The sequence below is a fragment of the Oryctolagus cuniculus genome, chromosome 18 (genome assembly GCF_051225735.1).
Source record: "Oryctolagus cuniculus isolate XC-2025 breed Fujian yellow rabbit chromosome 18, ASM5122573v1, whole genome shotgun sequence".
Lineage (NCBI taxonomy): Eukaryota > Metazoa > Chordata > Mammalia > Lagomorpha > Leporidae > Oryctolagus > Oryctolagus cuniculus.
The window spans coordinates 79,356,604-79,370,973 of record NC_142884.1 but is presented as its reverse complement, the minus strand read 5'-3'; the positions used below and the strand labels follow the sequence as shown (position 1 = coordinate 79,370,973).

Below are 14,370 nucleotides of genomic sequence, written 5' to 3'. Positions count from 1 at the left end.
GTTCAGCTTCTGCCCGGGCGTCCTCTCGGCCAGGTGTAGGGGATGCCCAACAGTTAAGACAGGCCCACACCCCGTATCGGAGTCCCTGGCTCCACGCCGGCTCCAGCTCCCGACCCGCTTCCTGCTAATGCAGAGCCGTGGAGGCAGTGGAGACGGCAGGCGGCGGTGGGTCGCTGCCACCCTGGACTGCACTCCCAGCCCCCAGTACTGCGGAGTGACCACCGGCGGGAGAGCTGCTTCCTCCACACAGGAATCAACAAGAGAAGCCACGAGCCGCCAGCGGCAAAGGGCCGGCAGGGAGCAAGCGGGTCACACAGTGGAGTCAGTTCTCACCAGACCCTCCGGGTCCACTCAACCAACAGAAGACGGGGACGCAAAGAGGGAAGCGATTCTCCCGAGGTCTCAAAGCACGAGACAAGACCGCGTGGAAGCCCAGACCTGTCTGATCCGAAGCTTGATCCTAGGGCCCAGGCGGCTGTGTGGACACAGGTCCCGGGCAGAGGCCGGAAGGGGCAGCGGAGTCGACCTGCGCTCGGCCCGCACCCGCCGGAAGGGGCCTCTTTCGGGGGAAGGCGCAGTCGGCTGTGGGCCGCCAGGCCGCGCGCAGGGGCGTACGAGGTCACCGGGCCTCCGAGCCGGCTGGACCCACCTCGCCCGCCGGCCTGCGCCGAACCCAGCCAAATCGTGCCGCCGCCACCCTGGCGGCCTTCCACGTTCGGGGCGGCGGACCCGAGCCGGCCCGAGGCCCGAGGCCCAGCGCTGCCGGGCCGCCCTGGGCGACAGGAAGCGCCCGAGCCGGCCCCGCTGCAGGGCGCCGCCCGGCCCCCGCGACCCAGATGGAGTGGGGCAGAGGAACGCGGCGGCGCCCCGCGGACCCACGTCGAACCCCGCCGCCGCTCCCCGCTACGGCCCCAGGGCGACAGTGCCCGCTGCTGCCGCCTACAGGGCGCGGCCCCCAGAGCTCGCGGCCGGCCAGCGCCTCCGCCTCCGCCTCTCACCGGTAGGAGCCAGGCCCAGGGCGGGCGGACGCCGGCACAGGCTCCAAGGCAGGTCCTCGACGCGGAGGGAAACGCCGCTGCTGCGCCGACTCGCTCTCGGCAGCTCCCAAGAAGGCCCCTCCGTCTCTCCAACCCGCGGGCCCGCCCCCAGGCCCTGACAGGACCCGCCCGGCGCCCAGCCGCCCGCCCGCCCGCCCGCCGGCCTCCTCCCCGCGGGCAGCCGGAAGTGCCCCGCGCCCCTTCCGGAAGTACCTCCGCGCCCCTTCCGGCGGTCCGCTGCTCCGGCGGGCCCCGCGCCCGCGCCCCTGCGTTCCGCGCTGCGGCCGCCCGTCCCGCCCCTCGGCCGCCTCGGCCGTCGGCCGTCGCCGCGTCGCCGCCCGGCGCCATGGCCGCTGCGGCCGGGGACGCCGCGGTGAAGCCGCTGCAGAGCGCCATGAAGTTGGCCAACGGAGCCATCGAGCTGGACACCGGCAACCGGCCCCGGGTGAGGCGAGGCGGGGGCGGAGCTCGGGCGCCGCGGCGCTCTCCGGGGGTCCCGGTGCCGCCCGGCGGGGGTCGCACTTGGGCTCTGCCCCGCGCCGGGGTCGCGGGGGCCGGGCAGAGCCGTCCTTGCGCCTGGCGGTTCCTGGGCGAGAGGACGGAGGCCCTGGACCCCCGGCTGGCTCTTGACCTTGGACAGCTCCCAGCCCCCTGCTGGCCTCGGTCTCCCGGGCTGTCCGGTGGGCCCGTGACCCAGAGCCCGGCCTCGCTGGCGGAGTGGACTCACGGCGGCCAGAAAGCAGCCGGCCTCGCGCTGGGCCGGGCGGGCGAGCCCGGGCAGGGGCGTGACTGGTCCCCGCGCGTGGGGCGCGCCCCGGGCCGAGGCGCCGGCTGGGCCGCCCGGGAGGCGCGAGGAGCCCGCGCGGGCCGGGGAGAGGCACCCTCGTTCCCGAGGTGCGTTTGTGGGCAGCAGCAGCCCTGCAACCAGAGATCCTGCCTGGAACCCATTTTGTCCTTAAGACGGGCGGCTTGACAACTGAAGTAAAACAGGCGCGCCCCGGTGCCCTGAGCCCTGGCCCCTGGCGAGTGTTCCACCCGGGCTGGGGTTCGGAGAAAGGGATTTCCCAGACCCGAGCCAGGAAGTGTCCCAAGACTTGCAACAGCCCTCCCTCTAGTTTGCTCGGAAGCCACTGGCTGAGTGACCCTTGGGCTGACAGGAAGGAACTCCTTGCACAGTGAGAAGTGGCAGCTCTCCCTCCCCGTGGGAACCTCAGGCCCTCCCTAGCTGGAGAGACTGGCAGCGAGGGGGAGGATGGGCGCTCACCGCGCGAGGCAGTCCTGTGGGAAGAGGGGCTCTGGCACAGCTGCAGTCCCTGCCGGGCACACCTCGGAGGACCCCTGCAGGCGGCTTGTTCCCGGGCTTCCCGCAAGGGGCCAGGCAGGCAGGGGGCTCCTCCCGTCTGCTGGCCTGACCCCGCTGTCTCCACAGGAGGCATATACGGAATACCTGCGGAGCGTCCACTACATCTCCCAGGTGCTGCTGGAAGAAATGGAGAGGGCCAAGGGTATGGCTTCGCCTCTGCTCCTTCCTGGGCACTGGTCCCGGATCTAGGGGTCTTCCTGCAGCCTGGTCATTGGCTGTCCAGCCACACAGTGTCGGGGTGACGCAGCAATGGGGGCAGACACTGAGTGGGCACCCATGGTCCACAGAGTCCACGGGTGGGCAAGGAAGGAGTGAGTTTCACTGAGGTGGGGCATTCCCAGCAGAGGGGCATGCAAGGATGGGCAGGGCTGCTTCCGGGAAGCTCACGGAGGCTTTGAGCCCCAAGGAGGTGGGGGGAGCCCAGGTCTTGTGGAGGGACCTTGAAGGTGAACCCAGGCAGGTGGGGACGGGAGCAGCCGTGTGAAGGGAGGATGGGGAGCTCCACTGTGCACACATCACATGAGAGGTGCCCAGAGCTGGAGGCCGCCCAGCGCCAGGCAGCGAGTGAGCTCCGTGCGCTCCTGCAGGCTCCTGGGGCCCTGGGAGGTGGAGGGCAGGAGCAGCCCCGACCGAGAGCACACAGAGCTGGAGTGGAAGCTGGGATGTGCAAGGACAGGTTCAGGGGTGTCAGGGGCTCAAGCGGTGTGGAACGAGGAGAGGCAGCCGGCAAGTGGCCCACTCTGGAGCATGCCAGCAGCGTGTTGGGTAGCAAACGAGGTGCTGGCGCCCCACCCTCGGGAAGCCAGGCTTGTGGGCACAGACATTGGGGGGTATGTGCCAGAAGACCCCCTCGGCACATCCCTCTTTGTGCACTGGCCCCATGGAGAGAGCAGGCTCCACCTTCATAGCGAGACCCTCCACGAGGAGCAGGGGCTCCAGTTAGGCAGAGCCGCGCTGATGTTGGGCTGGACAAGCGTGGCCATGCAGGGAGCCCGGGGCAGGTGACGGTGCGCGGCATGGGCTGGCCCAGCGTCCCACTCCCTGGTGTCCATCCCTGTGAGCGCCTGACTTGTGATGGAGCTGACTGACCAGCCTTCTTGTCCGGTCCCCAGAGGCCGGGGACGCGGTGCCCCCTGACACTCCCAAGATGCTGAAGCTGGCTGAGCAGTGTCTGGAGAGGGCCCAGTCGACGGCAGCCAAGCTCGGTGGGTCCCCAGCAGGAGGAGGCTCCCTTGGGGGGCCCCACAGCTGCATCTCTGTGGGACACGGGCCCACGTGCTAACCCCTGGATGTGTGTGGCTTGCAGGCAAAACGCACCTGAAGCCAGCCACGCCTGTGGCTGTTCCAGGCCCCTGTCCTGCCAGCCGGCACCGCCGCGTGTGCTCGGATGAAGGAGGGAAGCTGTCTCCTTTTTTGCCACCCGAAATCTTCCAGAGACTTCAGGTGGTAGAGGCACACAGCTCTAAGAGGTAAGAGGGGCAAGACGGGACGTGGGCTGAGCCTGGGGCTGGGCTGGAGGCAGTGAACACAGCTCCCACGGGTCCCAGAAGGGGACCCCTGCTCTACCCTGCATAAAGGAAGTGGCACACAGGCCGAGGCAGCCGAGCAGAGAACGAGAATCGCAGGGCAGAGGCGGACCCCCGCCTTCCCGAGAGCAGTCAGACACGCCTGTCTTTAGAGAAACAAGACGTGCAGGGGAAATACCTGCGGGAAACAAAACTATGAAACCTGACCCAGAAAATAAAGGACCAAGTAGAAGGGAAACAAAAAATCCAATACTAAAATGATTTTCAGAAAACTAGCAGGAGTCAGGCGTCAGCTGAGCACCTGACGCCGTGTCCCGCGCGGCCCGGCTCCGGCTCCGGCTCCGGCTCCGACTCCGGCTAGTGTGGAACCTGGGGGCAGCAGCGGTGGCTCGAGCCGTGGTGCTCCTGCCGCCTGCCGGGGAAACCTGCTGAGTGCCCGGCTCCAAGCTCTGGCTCCGGCTCTGGTCCTGCTCCAGCTCTGACAAGCATGGATGGAGAAAACCAGTGGGTGGGATCTGTCTCTCTCTCTAGCAAATACATTTAAAAACAGTTGGGGCACTTGGTGTAGCAGTTAAGAAGCGCACCTTCCACATGGGAGGGTCTGGTCTGAGTCCTGGCTGTTGCGCTTCCCGTTAATCATGCGCACCCTGGGAGGCAGCAGGTGACGGCTCAATTACTTGTGCCCTGCCACCCACGTGGGAGACCTGGATTGAGTTCCAGGCTCCTGGCTTCCACCTGCCCCAGGCCCCAGCTATTGGGGCATTTGGGGAATGAACCAAAAGATGAGAGCCTCTACACCTTTCCAGGAAATTTAATTAAATTATTAAAAAAGAAAAAAACTAAATGAGGAGCCAGCATTGTAGCATAATGGGTTAAGCCACTGCCTGCAATGCCAGCATCCCATGGCATTCCATTCAAGTCCAAGCAGTCCCAGTAGATGGCCCAAGTGCTTGGGCCCTTACCACACACAGGAGACCCAGATGGGGTTCCATCTGCCTGGACCAGCCCCAGCCATTGTGGCCATTTGGGGAGTGAACCAGTGGATGGAAGATCCTTCTACTTCCCTATATAATTCACTCTGCCTTTCAAATAAATAAATATAATTTTGAAGATTTATTTTATTTATTTGAAAGAGTTACAGAGAGAGGTAGAGACATGAAGAGAGAGGTCTTCCATCCGCTGGTTCACTCCCCAGATGGCCACAACAGCTGGAGCTGAGCCGATCTGAAGCCAGGAGCCAGGAGTTTCTTCCGGGTCTCCCACATGGGTGCAGGAGCCCAAGGGCTTGGTCCATCCTCTGCTGCATTCCCAGCCCATAGCAGGGAGCTGGATCAGAAGTGGAGCAGCTGAGACTCAAACCGGCGCCCATATGGGATGCCGGCACTGCAGGTGGTGGCTTTACCTGCTACACCACAGCATTGGCCCCATAAATAAATAATTTCTAAAAACCAAATTATTTTCTGCCCTAGAGATCCACACATATATACAAAAATGGCTAGACGAGTGTGTAACAGCAGAGTAGAAGTAGCAGAAGACAGAGTCAGTGACTGGGGAAAAGGTGAAAAGATACCCAGACATCACAGGACAGAAATGACGCGGGTCAGAGTCTGACTTAAGTGTTTCTGGAATTCTTGAGAGAGGAGGAGACAGTATCTGATGATGTCAGTTTTCTAGAAGACATAGGCAAGAAGCAACGAAGGCAGACAGGTAGAACCAGAAGGCCCGCCCTCCTGGCCTGCCGCACAGGGGCAGCTTCAGCTGCCAGCCTGCTCTCCTGACCCTGCACAGCAGAGCGACGTGTGCCACCAGGGCTGCCTATGGCGCCAAGAGGCTGTCGGACACCGTTCCTCGTCTGGCGAGGCACAGACTGAGCTTGCTGTTGAGCCGTGGTGGTGCCTGCGAGCTCGGGTCATAGCCACGGGTGTACCACTGATTTTCAGCACAGTCCAGGTGCCCAGCTCCTTGGGACAAGTGGAGCCCTGGCAGTACATCTGCCTGCATCTCAGCAAGGCAGACGGGAAGGGTCGACCGCCCCTCCCTCACCACCGCCACCTCCTCTTCCTCCCTACCTCCCAGCCTCAAAATGGGGTTGGGGGGAAGAGTGGGAGGCCCCCAGGGCCAGGATGGCAGCTGGTCATCACTTCTAGGGAGCTGACACCACTGGAGGAGGCCTCCCTGCAGAACCAGAAGTTGAAGGCTTCATATGAGGCCCGGATGGCGCGTCTGGACCCCAGCCAGGCTATGCAGAAGACATCGCTGGTGAGCGGGGCCTAGGGAGGGCCTGGGAAAGGGGTGGAGGAGGAAGGACTCATTCCCTGCAACCCCACAGACCCTGTCTCTGCAGCGGCAGATGATGGAGAACCTGGTCATCGCCAGGGCCCGGGAGGAGACGGCACCCTTTCTGGCTGTCCCCGAGGAGTGTGGCTTTGAGCAGGGTGGGGAGTAGGAGCCAGTTGGTGTGGGGATGAGAATTCTTCTGCCTGCCCAGCCCCCAGGCCTGCCGGGGCTGTCCCACTCCTGGCCTCGGCAGGTGTCCTCCCCACCCTTCAAGTCCTCCCAATGCCTTCCTGGCAACAGCCCCTCCCAGAGTTGGTGCCCTACCTCCCGACCCTCATCACCACTGGACTGCACCTCTGGGGGCAGCAGTAACTCACCTGCCCACTGGAGCCCTGGAACGTCTCAGGTGCTCTGGGTTGTGCCAGGTAGATGGGGGAAGGGCAGGCGGAGCACCCAGGTCAGGCACCACGAGCCCTTGACTCTGCCACCCAGCTCCAGAGGAAGATGGAAGAGCGCCGGCTTCGGCTCCAGGAGGCTGCCAACAGGTGCACCTCTCGCCCACCTCCTGGGCAGCTGAGGGAGGACTGGCAGGGGCTCCCCTACATGGGCCCAGCCCTGGACCCGCCAGCTCACCCTTCCTCCCCAGGAGGTTCTGCAGTCAGGTGGCCCTGACCCCGGAGGAGCGGGAGCAGCGGGCCCTCTTTGCCGCCATCCTCGAGTACGAGCAAGACCATGTGAGTCTGATGGGTCCCAGCAGGTGGGGGGTGCAGGCAGGGCCATGTGGCTCTGCGGTGTTTGGTTCTCCCTACACCCCAGGGAGGGCACCCAGGCAGCCTTGGCTGGGGATGAGGGTCCCATGTGTGGGGCCCACTGTGCTTTCTCAAGGCCCCCTGTCCTGCAGGACTGGCCAAAGCACTGGAGGGCCAAGCTCAAGAGGAGCCCAGGGGACCTGTCACTGGTGACCAGCCTGGTCTCCCACCTGCTCAGGTACCCTTCCCCACAGAGCCTGTCTGCCAGCCTTGGGCTCCGCACCCTGTTGCCGAGTAACATGGAAAGGGCTTAGGAAGGAAGTTCATTAGGAGGCTGGACGGGCAGCCGGGTGGGACAGCAGGCCTCTGAGGCTCCCGGCTCTCACAGAGAGGACAGTGCTGCAGCCACCCTTGCCCAGCTGCCTCTGCCCTAACTGTTTCTCACTGCCTCCCTCCCATCCCCTCGATGGGATGAGGCACACGATACCTGAGCACCCACCTACAGTAAGCGACGCCCGAGTCCCTTCTCAGAAAGCTTTCCGAGTGTGGCCTCTGTGTAGACAGGTGCATGTCACACACGTGGGCCCAAGGCCAGGTTTCTCAGCCCCTAGGTCAAAGGCCGGTGGGTGGACTGCAGCCCCTCCAGCTCCGGGGGAGGCCACTGGCACTCATGTTCAGTGCTGAGAGGGGGCAGGGGTGGGCGTGGTGCCTGCTGCCTCCTCCCCACCCCCTGTCCTCCTTGCAGCCTGCCCGACCACCCGATCTCACAGCTCCTGAAGAGGCTCCAGTGTGCAGTGTACGGCGCGCTGTACCCCGTCGTGAGCAGGGCCGCCCCAGGCTGCTGCTCCCTACCCCCAGACACCGACGGGCTGCTGGCTCCTGGGAGCCGGCGGCTCCGGGCTTCACAGAGCCTGTACTGCATGCTGTCCCCTCCAGAGCCCAGCACAGCCCCAGGGCCGCCAGACGGCCCCCCTGCCACTCCTCCCACACCCCCGCTCCATCCTGGGCCCCCAGACAGGGAGGCAGACGACAGCCCTGCTGGGCCTCCTTCACCTTCACCGGACACCTCCACCCGCCTGCCGGACAAGGACAGCTCCTTCGAAGACCTGGAACAGTTCTTGGCCACGTCTGAGAGGTGGAGTCGGGGCCCTGCAGGGCAGCCTGAGCCACAGCCCCCAGGGGTGAAGAGGGAGCCCCTGCTAGAGCGGCTGCAGAGCACTGTGAAGGACATACACAGCGCCATCGGTGAGGCCCGCAGGTGCCTGGCGGCCAGCAACGACAGCTGGCCAGGGAGCCTGCCCTGCAAGCCAGCCAGGCCGGTCCTGCCATCACAGCCCTCTGTCCACCTCCCCACAGGGCCAGGCACTTGGCTCTCCCTCAGAGAGCAGGTGTGGCTGTGTGCGAGTCCTCGCTCTCTGAGTCCTCACTGGGAGGTGGGAGAAGTGGGGCCTGCTCATCCTCACTTGTTTGCCCTGGTCCATGTCAGTCTTCTCTTTGGAGAGGAGACTTGCCTGTTAGTGCCTCTGGTCAGCAGGTGGTCCTGGCCCCCAGGGAGAAGGTGCAGGACAGCTGCAGGCCACACAGGAAGGGCCGGAGGGGGGTGGACTTGAAGACAAGTTGGGGGAGGACTGGGCCGAGCCCCTCACCATGAGCCGGAGGCAGGACCCCCTGACACTCCTGGCGCTGCTCCCGGCAGACAGGTTGCTGTCACTGACCCTTCTGGCCTTCGAAAGCTTGAACACAGCAGCCTGCAAGGACCGCTGCCTGGCCTGCATCGAGGAGCCCTTCTTCTCCCCGCTGTGGCCCCTGCTGCTGGCCCTCTACAGGTATGGGCTGGGCTGCAGCCTAGCCAGCCACCCACGTGACCTGGTGTCTCCCAGGGCCTGTGCCCCCAGGGCCTACCCCAGTCACTCCCTCACATCACTCAACCTCTGACACCATTCTCGGGACAGCGGGGCTGTTGGCTTAGGATGCATGCCAACTCTCCCCAGGGCTGAGCCCCAGGACGCCCCGCCCCTGCCCAGGCAGCCTTGGGCAACTGAGTGTGGCTCTCTGCCCCAGGAGTGTGCACCGTGGCCGCGAGGTGGCGCTGAGCAGGAGCATGGAGCTCTACAGGAATGCACCCCCAACAGCCGTTGGCGTCCCCCCCAAACTCCTCCCCAGGGACCCACAGGCCAAGGGGGCTGCCGCCTACCCCTACTGCACAGCAGCCCAGGAGCTCGGTCTGCTGGTCTTGGAGAGCTGCCCCCAGAAGAAGCTGGAGTGCATCGGTGAGGAGGTGGGGAGGCAGGTGTGGGGAGGGAGGCCCCACCCCAGCACTGACAGGCACGGCCCGGAGCCGAGGAGGAGCTGCGCGGGCACACCTGAAGCCCCATTTATGTGCACAGTGCGCGCCCTGCGAGCCATCTGTGTCTGTGCAGAAGACTACTGCCGCGCCCAGGAGGCCACGCCCGAGGCCACGCCCACGCCTGCAGCCGCTGCCGCCATGTGAGTCCCCCAGGGCTAGTGGTGTGGGCACAGCCGGGAGGGGCAGTCCTGCTGGCCCCCAGGGCCCCCACAGCTCTGCTGCTCCATGAGCCCCCATGGGGCTCAGTACCCGAGAGCGAGCCTAGCCAGTTTGCACCGAGGACCCTGCGCTCTGGCGGGTAAGGTCAAGGCTGCAGCAGCCAGGACCGCACAGCCCCTCCTGGCGGGGCTGCTCTGCAGGGCTGCTCAGGGCTCTGGGGCTTCCTGGCTGATCTGGTGAACTGTGGGGTTCTTCCCAGGTGCTCACGCTTGTGCTGTGCGTCACATGAGGGGAGCTGCACCCCTCTGAAGCCACCCAAGCCCTGTTAAAGGGCCCAGTCCCCATCCCGGCCTCCCAGCCAGGGACGCCCTGCCCAAACCTGCTCTTCAGGTGGAGGCTGGCTTTCCTCACCTGAGTCCTGCAGCCACGAGGCTTTGTGGTGCCCGATCCCATCTCAGTCTCCCCCACTCTCAGCTGGGCTGACGGGCTCAGCCTTGATTCACCTGCCATTGCAGGCAGCGGGGCTGTGGCCCTGGCCCGCATCCAGGAGCCTGCAGGGGATGTGGTCAGTGCAACACGAGGGAGCAAATGGTCCCCGCCAGGGTCAGCTTGCAGGGTCTGGTCAAGCCGGTCTGGCTCCCATGGATCCTCTTCATCCACTGTATAAAATACTGCCAGGGCTGGGTGTGTGGGAGTCCTGGCCTTGGGGCTCCCTGGTCTGCGGTAAAGTGGGTCAAGCTCCAGCCCCAGTCTCGAGGGTCTCATTTTCTCCCCTACTCAGCACACATGGGCCTTCCCTGCAGCGAGTATGGGGACCCGTGACCCCAGTCTCCTGTCCAGAACTGCTGTACAGGGGTAACCACTCTCCCCTGGGGAGTGAGTGGGCTGTGGACAGGGAGCCCTCCCTCCATCGGCCCACTCAGGTCCTCCCAGGGCTTGGCGGTTGGTGCAGCCTGAAGCAGGAAGGGGCTGCCACTGGTCCAGTCTCCACGCCACAGCACAGGGGCTCCAGCCTTGCCACTCCCAGGTGGCCCTGTACTGCCAGTGGGGGTACAGGGAGAGCAGCTGTCAAGGCCAAGGCCAGCCGAGGCCCAAGCCCAGCAGCTGCTATTGCTGCCCGCAGTGGTGCTGATGACCTGCTGCCCATCTTGTCCTTTGTGGTGCTGAGGAGCGGCCTCCCACAGCTGGTGTCGGAGTGTGCGGCCCTGGAGGAGTTCATCCACGAGGGGTAGGCGACGCGGGCCCCCGGGCGGGGCAGGCACACCTCAGGAAAGCCCGAGGCCCCCCTGTGCACAGGGTGCTCCCTGCCAGCTCATCCCATGGCCCTGGCCCAGCAGACCCTAGACAGGGCCAAGGGGCTGTCTGTCCCCCTGGCAGCATCTGTCTGGGGGGGCCCATCACTGTTGGAGGGCCTCCCCACTCTGTCACCCAAGGACTCCCCAGTCCAGCTTCCCACATTGCCCTCCCTGTGGCCCCATGAACCTCTGCTGTCCAGAGCCTGGGGGCCACCCTCATCCTCTCCAGCTGACGGGTGCCCCTGCTGCTCCCCCACACAGGTACCTGATTGGAGAGGAGGGCTACTGCCTGACGTCACTACAGAGCGCCCTGAGCTATGTGGAGCTGCTGCCCCAGGGGCCCCTGGGCAAGTAGTGGAGGACCCTAAGACTTCTGCTGAAGAACCCAGCCTCAGTGCCCCTGAGGACTGTCCAGTGGCCTCCACGCTGCCCTGCACACCTAGTGCAGGACACTGGGGGGCAGGGCTGCTGTGGTGGGGCCCCCAGCTCCTGCCCTCCTCCTAACCCTGCATCTGCCCCCGGAGGCTTGGGGCAGTTCCTGTCCGCCCAGCAAGATGGGGCCAAACCAGCTCCCAGCAACCAGGCCCTGATCTCTCCTGCACCTGCCTCTGAGGCCCCATGAGGGACTGGGGCTGCTGCCTCCCTGGGGCCTGCAGCAGTGGGTGAGGACCCTGCAGTGAGCATCTGGCTGGGCCTGGCCCCCTGTGGACAGGGTGACCTGCAGGGTCATCAGGGAGGCTCACGGCCCACAGCCAGAATCTGGTTTGTGCCACCGCACCCTATCCCACTCCTAGAACAAAGCTCCTATGAGCCAGGATGGAGAGCCTGCCACCCCTCCCCAGGGCCCTAGGGTGCCACTGGCGCGAGTCTGTGCTGCTTGTTGACAGGGCAGTGACTGCCCTGCTCACCTACACTGGCCAGGCCTGGGACTCTGAGCCGCACACCCACCCCAGGCCTAGGACACTCCCTGTCCTGACTCACCTTGGCAGTGGGCAGTGAACGATCCAGGACCCTCGACCAACCCCTAGCCCCAGACAGCCTTTCCCCGGCCAGCGTGAGCCCATGGAGCACCTCCTGTGCGGCTGCTGCCAGCCCAGCCTAACCTAAAATAAAGAGGTCACTGCTGTCTGGCTCTGTGCGGCTTGCTCAGTCCCCCCCCAGTAGTGCTGAGGCCGAGGCTCGGCTGGCCTAGCATCTCACTGCTGGCCACCAGAGGGCCCGCTCAGGACAGGTGGTAGGAGCCACAGTCACCCAAGACGCCCTGCACAGGCGCAGGATCCGCGGGGGCTGTACCTGGCCAGGTGGCTATGGGCTTTACCCTCTAGGACTGGACAGTTCTACCGGGCATTAGGGAGCCAGGGTGGAGGTCCCCACTGAAGACCTGAGCCCACAGCACTCACCTGAAGGCCTCCCAGCAGTCACTGTGCCACAGAAGGGGACTCCAGCAGAAATGCCCCTTGACAGCAACGCGGCCCTCGGGAGAAGAGAGCAGGCAGCCAGGCACGGACAGCATCTGCCAGGGAGTCCTGGGTAGAGCAAGAAAAGGAAGGGCCTCAGACAACATGGGTTCCACAGGGAGGTGGTGGGAGGGTCCCAACCCCAGACTCCCCAAGGAGCTGGCCATAGGGGCTCCTTGCAGCAACGCTCTTGTCAAACACAAGCAGCTGGCACTTACCCAGCGCTCTGTTCCCAGGTCTCTGTAAGGAACACCTGGTTTGCCTCTCACAAGGCCCCTGTGAGCAAACAGGTGGTGCATCTTCCCCCGTGGGCAGCAGAGCTGGCTTGAACCCTGATTCAAACCAAAGGCCAGCCTGTGCCATGCATGCCGGGGGCTGACCCCAGGAGCAGGACAACCTGAGTCCCTGGGGCCACTGTCCTCTAGAGGAGCCTCTGAGGGCTAGGGTCAGCCCCTCACCCAGCGCCCCAGAACAAACAGCTGGCACCCAGCTGGGCTGCAAAGTCCCCGGGGCCCCGGCTCTCTGCAGACGAGAGCCGAGGGCCGGGGCCCCAGCCTGCCCTGACTCCCGGACACTCCACAGCCCCTGAGGGACGTTAATCTCCGTAGCTTGTGCTGGATCGAGTTCTAAATCTGGATCTTGGCACTGTGCTGTAGAACTCTGGGCTCCTGGACCTGGACATGCCTCGGCAGGGCAGGGTGGGAAGGTGACAGCCTGCTGCCGGCCGCGGCGCTGTGTCCAGAGCGCAGTTCTGAGGCCGCGCTTCCTGGAGCAGTAGAGGAGGAGCACCCTGACGAGGGCAGCCCCGGCGGGGGGTGCTCGGGGCACACACCTGCAGCTGGGAGCTGTGAGGGAGGACCGCGTCCTGACGGTGGGGTAAGGCTGTGCTCAGCTGGTGCTCGCTGTGTGGCTCTGAGCTGGTCCTTCAGCCTGACTGAGCCCGCGGTGCCACCTAAAAGAAACAAGAAGCATCACAGAATCATAGAATATTCCTGTTTGAAATCCTACAAATCAGCAAGAACTGAAGACCCCACGTAGGAAGACAGCCAGGCCACAGGTGGTCTGCGGAGACGGTAAGAACAAACCCAAGAGAGGCTGAGATGACAGCGGAAACCAAGAGATTTGAATTAAAACAAGACACAACCTCAGACCCATCAGACTGGTGACACTGGACACACGGTGTGGGGATGTGTGCGGTGGTGGGGGCAGGAACCAGCAGGCAGTCCTGGGCCAAGGCAGGGACCAATGGCCTCAGACCTAGCGATGGCCTCCACCTTCTGAGGGCGTTGGAAACTGTGTGGACCGAGGTCCAACAGCAGGATGTGTGTGCAAACGGGGGGCGGGGGGATGTCGGCCCTAGGAGAGCCGAGAAGGAAACTGAACACAGATGACCCAGGCCTCAACACTGGCTATCACACAGCTGTCACTGTGTGGCTGGGCTCCAGCTGGGGCAGCCCGCAGATGGCCAGGCCCAGCTGTCGATCTGACACTGCAGCCTGACCCCGGCTGTCAGTGTCACTTACCCAGCACTAAATAAATGGAGTACACAGAATATGTGAGTATCCTGGGACGCCCCCTAACAAAGTATCACAAAATGTGTGGCTTAAAACAAGTTCAGAATCTCAAGAGCTTTGCGAGGCAGAAATGTGAGCCGAGCGCCCACAGGCTGCACCGGTCTGAGGCCCAGAAGGCCCCTCCCTCGCCTGCATCTGCCCTGGGAGCTTCCGAAAACCCACGCAGTCCTTGGCTCCGAGCTGCATCGCTCTGGTCTGCCCCTTCCCTGTGCATCTGTGTCCATTTTTCTATTTGCTTGTTAAAGATTCCTTATTTATTTGAAGGACAGAGGGACTGAGATCTTCTATCCACTGGTTCACTCACCAAATGGCCACAACAGGTCAGAACCAGGCCAAAGCCAAGAGCCAGGAACTCCAGCTCGGTCTCCCAGGTGGCGGGCCCACCAGACGCGCAGGCAGGAAGACGAGTGGGAGGCGGAGCAGCCAGGACCTGGAGCGGCGCTCCCGGAGCCCACGACACCGGCCCCTCGATTTCTGCTGAAAACGTTCACTTCCTTATTTGAATTTACTTGCGAGCAGACAGAAACGGCTCCCCTTTGTTGGCCTGCCCCCAAACGCCAGTAACAGGATCCCAAAAGTCTAGGCG

At 64.2% G+C, this 14,370-nt stretch overlaps 2 protein-coding genes and 1 long non-coding RNA gene across 14 annotated transcripts in view; 1 reads left to right on the top strand and 2 right to left on the bottom strand.

Moving 5' to 3' along the window:
• The window catches only part of ZNF276 (zinc finger protein 276), a 29,960-nt gene extending 15,699 nt beyond the window's left edge, over positions 1–14,261 (bottom strand). For 3 of the 8 annotated variants that reach the window (XM_070062861.2, XM_089319817.1, XM_089319815.1), the window contains exons 1-3: positions 14,089–14,261; positions 13,043–13,162; positions 12,154–12,279 (exon numbers count right to left, since the gene is read on the bottom strand). In XM_070062861.2, coding sequence (XP_069918962.2) covers positions 12,154–12,266 — 113 coding nt within the window. In that variant the 5' untranslated portion in view covers positions 12,267–12,279; positions 13,043–13,162; positions 14,089–14,261. The other 5 variants (XM_089319814.1, XM_089319816.1, XM_051830025.3 and 2 more) reach the window with 5 other exon arrangements.
• On the top strand, positions 1,264–11,885 carry VPS9D1 (VPS9 domain containing 1). 5 transcript variants are annotated; one of them, XR_016225048.1, is made up of 15 exons: positions 1,264–1,482; positions 2,467–2,542; positions 3,513–3,605; positions 3,707–3,869; positions 6,074–6,185; positions 6,256–6,318; positions 6,696–6,748; positions 6,850–6,937; positions 7,105–7,190; positions 7,698–8,197; positions 8,653–8,778; positions 9,014–9,222; positions 9,340–9,439; positions 10,582–10,686; positions 11,015–11,885. XR_016225048.1 is itself a non-coding variant. In XM_051830024.3 (15 exons), exons 1-15 carry the CDS (start codon positions 1,384–1,386, stop codon positions 11,106–11,108), a joined length of 1,971 nt encoding a protein of 656 aa, XP_051685984.3. In that variant the 5' UTR covers positions 1,267–1,383; the 3' UTR covers positions 11,109–11,885. The 5 variants fall into 5 exon arrangements, 4 of the variants coding, with proteins under 4 accessions (XP_089175937.1, XP_069918965.2, XP_069918964.1 ...); XM_051830024.3 differs by having other exon boundaries at positions 1,267–1,482; positions 8,649–8,778; XM_070062864.2 differs by lacking the exon at positions 3,513–3,605 and having other exon boundaries at positions 1,266–1,482; positions 8,649–8,778.
• Positions 5,542–6,853, bottom strand: LOC149121048 (uncharacterized). The gene is made up of 3 exons (XR_016225059.1): positions 6,581–6,853; positions 5,996–6,207; positions 5,542–5,887 (listed from the first exon to the last, which is right to left on the bottom strand). It is a non-coding gene; the product is annotated as an uncharacterized LOC149121048 (long non-coding RNA).
• Positions 14,262–14,370: the final 109 nt, after the last annotated feature.

Coding starts and splice junctions, on each gene's coding strand:
- VPS9D1 (XM_051830024.3), top strand. CDS start 1,384: ATGGCCGCTGCGGCCGGGGACGCCGCGGTGAAGCCGCTGCAGAGCGCC. Junction 2,543..3,512: donor AGAAATGGAGAGGGCCAAGG/GTATGGCTTCGC, acceptor TCCGGTCCCCAG/AGGCCGGGGACGCGGTGCCC. Junction 9,223..9,339: donor GAAGAAGCTGGAGTGCATCG/GTGAGGAGGTGG, acceptor TTATGTGCACAG/TGCGCGCCCTGCGAGCCATC.